We start from the raw sequence: 3,313 nt of genomic DNA on the forward strand, positions 1-3,313 counted from the left end.
AACATTCATGTTTTCATCTTACAGCACTATAACTGACAATGTTCTTCTTCTATTCATAAGGTTTCAGTGGCTAAATATGTGGAAGTATTCTGCCTCTCCTACTTCCTATTCTGTCTTAATCTGGAAGTTCCATTGAAACCTGGTCAACATGAGTGAACCTTCTGGCATATAAAACAGCAATGACATAACTTCTAGCAGCTCACAAGCTACCACCGTATGATAAACTGACAGGTCAGTGATGATAAATAATAACTAACTGTGACAGAGTACAATTGTAGGTAAAATATTAACTATGGTACAATTATCAAATATCTAATGTCTGATTTCCATCTTGAAAACAAATTAATGCAGAAGTCATAATAGAAGTATGACAACCAAGAAATATGGAATAACTTTCAAAAACTACAAAAGTCACAAATCCTTCTGAGGCCAGCCATGCCTTATGTGCAAGTATGATACTTTGTTGAACTCAGAAGTTAGTTATCTAGACAAAATTCTTAAGAAGTTACAATTCTGGTTTCCTATTGTGGTGGGAAAGGGAAGGTATCCTTGACATTGATTCTCCTAAGTGGGGATATGTACATGGGTGACAGGTATAGGTGCTCTGAATTTTTTCTCCTACAGGAACACTAAGTTTAGTGAGCAGTCGTGGTCAGAGATTTCAAACCCATGGTGAGAAGCTCTTGTATTGTAAATGGTATCAAATGTGACCAATAATTACCTTATGACAGACAACATTCACATTAGCTTTTGTTTTTAAATTTGAATGTATATACTCATACATTTTTTGTAAATGTCTATAAAATTTCTAGAAACAAACTGTTCATTGTGGTAAACTTTTAAAAGTGGTACTGGAAGATCAGGATGGAAGAAGAAGAAGGAATTTTTTTAGCTTTTTACTTTATACTCTATAAGAAGGTTGAATGTTTTCCTATTATAATATATAATTATTATAATGTAAAATGAGGAAGAGTAATTACCTTCTTCCATTCATACAAGCCTTCACACATCACATGTAAAATACTTCCTTTGTTTCTATATTCTTATATTTTATCATATTATAACTTCTCATGAGACATTCAAAATTAAATTTATCATCAATGTTAAGAGTGGATCCAGTTCTTATGAAAATATCTTTTATTTAATTTATAATAAAATAGACACTGTGATACTACTTTGAAAGCACATTTCTTCTTATCAGCTTTCGAAAAGCTTGCTTCACATCCTTGTTCCTCAGACTATAAATAATGGGGTTCAACATGGGGCTTACAAAGGTATAGAAGACAGCAATGATTTTGGATTGCTCAACTGACTTATCCGTGGGAGGTCTAACATACATGCAGAACAAGGTTCCATAGAACACAGTCACTGCCACCAGGTGAGATCCACAAGTGGAAAAAGCCTTGCGCCTGCCTTCAGCAGAACGCATCCTCAAGATGGCAATGAGAATGAAGATGTAGGAAATAAGAATTATAAGGAGGGAGTTGGAGAGGTTAAATCCTGCTACTACAAACATGGACGTTTCCTTAATGAAAGTGTCTGAGCAGGAAAGTCGGATGAGGGGTGGATCAGCACAGTAGAAGTGGTTAATGATGTTGGAGCCACAGAAGGTCAACCGGTATGTCCACATGACTTCCATCAGGCCACTAAGAAACCCATAGGTATATGGGCCGGCAATCAAGCGAATACAAACCCCTTTGGACATCTTGCTACTGTAAAGCAAAGGATTACAGATGGCCATGTACCTATCATAGGCCATTACAGCCAGCATATAATATTCAGTAATCACCATGGCAATGAAAAAATAACACTGGACTAAACACGCAGCATAGGAGATGGTTTTTCTCTCTGACAAGAAGTTCACCAACATTTTGGGAGTCACATTTGTGGAATAGCACAGATCCAAGCAGGACAGGCTGGCAAGGAAAAAGTACATGGGAGTGTGGAGACGGGAATCTATCCTGATCAACACCATCATCCCAAGGTTCCCTCCCACAGTGATCAAGTATATCACCAGGAACAGCACAAATAGGATGGGCTGAAGCTCTGGACGATCCGTTAATCCCAAGAGAATAAATTCAGTCACCAAAGTGTAATTTCCTCTGGCCATTTTCTTAGGTACCAGCATTGTTCACTTAGAAGAATTAAAATAAATAAAATAAATTAAGAAATCTGTCATATGATTCTCCCATTTCCCTTTCCTTCTCTCTCTGTCTTTTTCTTTCTATCCTATTCACTGCCACAAACAATTATTTCTAGAGATAGTCTGAAAATGTAAGAGCTGATATTACTCAGAAATTCATTAGTTGGGTTTTTAATGTATGGATGATTTACATAGAAAGAAAGTAGCTTGTCAAGAACTAAATTAATTTTGAGTAGGAGAATTATGACCTGAAAATTGCCTACAAAAGGATTGAACCACCAATTTCCAGATACATTCCAGTTTTAGTTCAAGAAATTGAATCCAGACTTATTCATTGTATTTAGGACTTGTTCTGAACAAAACTGTGACATGTTTTAGGAAAACACTTACACTATCTTTAAGAATGTGTACAATGTTAACAGAAATAATCCTTAGAGACCCCACCATTCAAAATTGGTCAATATGGTTCAGAACTGTTTCAAGGGCAGATAACAACAACAACATCTGTTGTATTATTGAGTGAGTCATGGTGCTACAGAGGGTTAAGCATGGTCTGCTAACCACAAGGTGGGCTTTTCAAATCCACCAACATCTCCACAACAGAAAGAAGTGACTGCCAGACCGTCTATAGATTCATAGTTTCTAAAACCCTATGAAACAGTTCTAAGTCCATAAACTTAGAAGACAGGCATGTATGACTTACAGATAAAGTTTTAAGTTAGAAAAGTAAGTAAGCAAGAGAGACATGCAAAGGGGAAAGGATAGTCCCCAAAATTTATACCATAGTTTATTTTGAATCAGTTTGCTCATCTATTTACTACATTTCAGAAAGCATTTAAGAAGCTTACTGCATGATAGATAACTTTGCAGGTTTCTGTTGATGGTGGAACATAAATATGAGTATACTCTTTCTAGCAGCATGTGTTAAAAGCCCAACCTTTATCATTATAAAATTATATTTTTCAAAAGTTACAAAAGAGATTGCACACTTATTCATTATATAGAATTCATCTTTGTTAATCATAATAAAATTATTATACTTTTGGATAATATCATAAGTTTGGCTTAGGTGGACAATAATAAAAAGCTAAAATGGAAAGTCATTATGCCAGAATTCTACATAATATTTTTTTCATTATATATTTTAAATCAGGTCATGCATTACTCAAT

General features: G+C 35.2%; 1 protein-coding gene across 1 annotated transcript; it reads right to left on the reverse strand.

The window, feature by feature from the left end:
• Positions 1-1,171: 1,171 nt before the first annotated feature.
• Positions 1,172-2,128, reverse strand: LOC102826481 (olfactory receptor 1030-like). The gene has a single exon (XM_006875734.1). The coding sequence runs from the start codon at positions 2,126-2,128 to the stop codon at positions 1,172-1,174; it is 957 nt and encodes a 318-aa protein (XP_006875796.1).
• Positions 2,129-3,313: the final 1,185 nt, after the last annotated feature.

The sequence above is a fragment of the Chrysochloris asiatica genome, unplaced genomic scaffold (genome assembly GCF_000296735.1).
Source record: "Chrysochloris asiatica unplaced genomic scaffold, ChrAsi1.0 scaffold00339, whole genome shotgun sequence".
In the NCBI taxonomy this organism is placed as follows: Eukaryota; Metazoa; Chordata; class Mammalia; order Afrosoricida; family Chrysochloridae; genus Chrysochloris; species Chrysochloris asiatica.

Bases quoted from the DNA above. Each gene is read 5' to 3' on its own strand.
- LOC102826481 (XM_006875734.1), bottom strand. From the start codon at position 2,128: ATGCTGGTACCTAAGAAAATGGCCAGAGGAAATTACACTTTGGTGACT.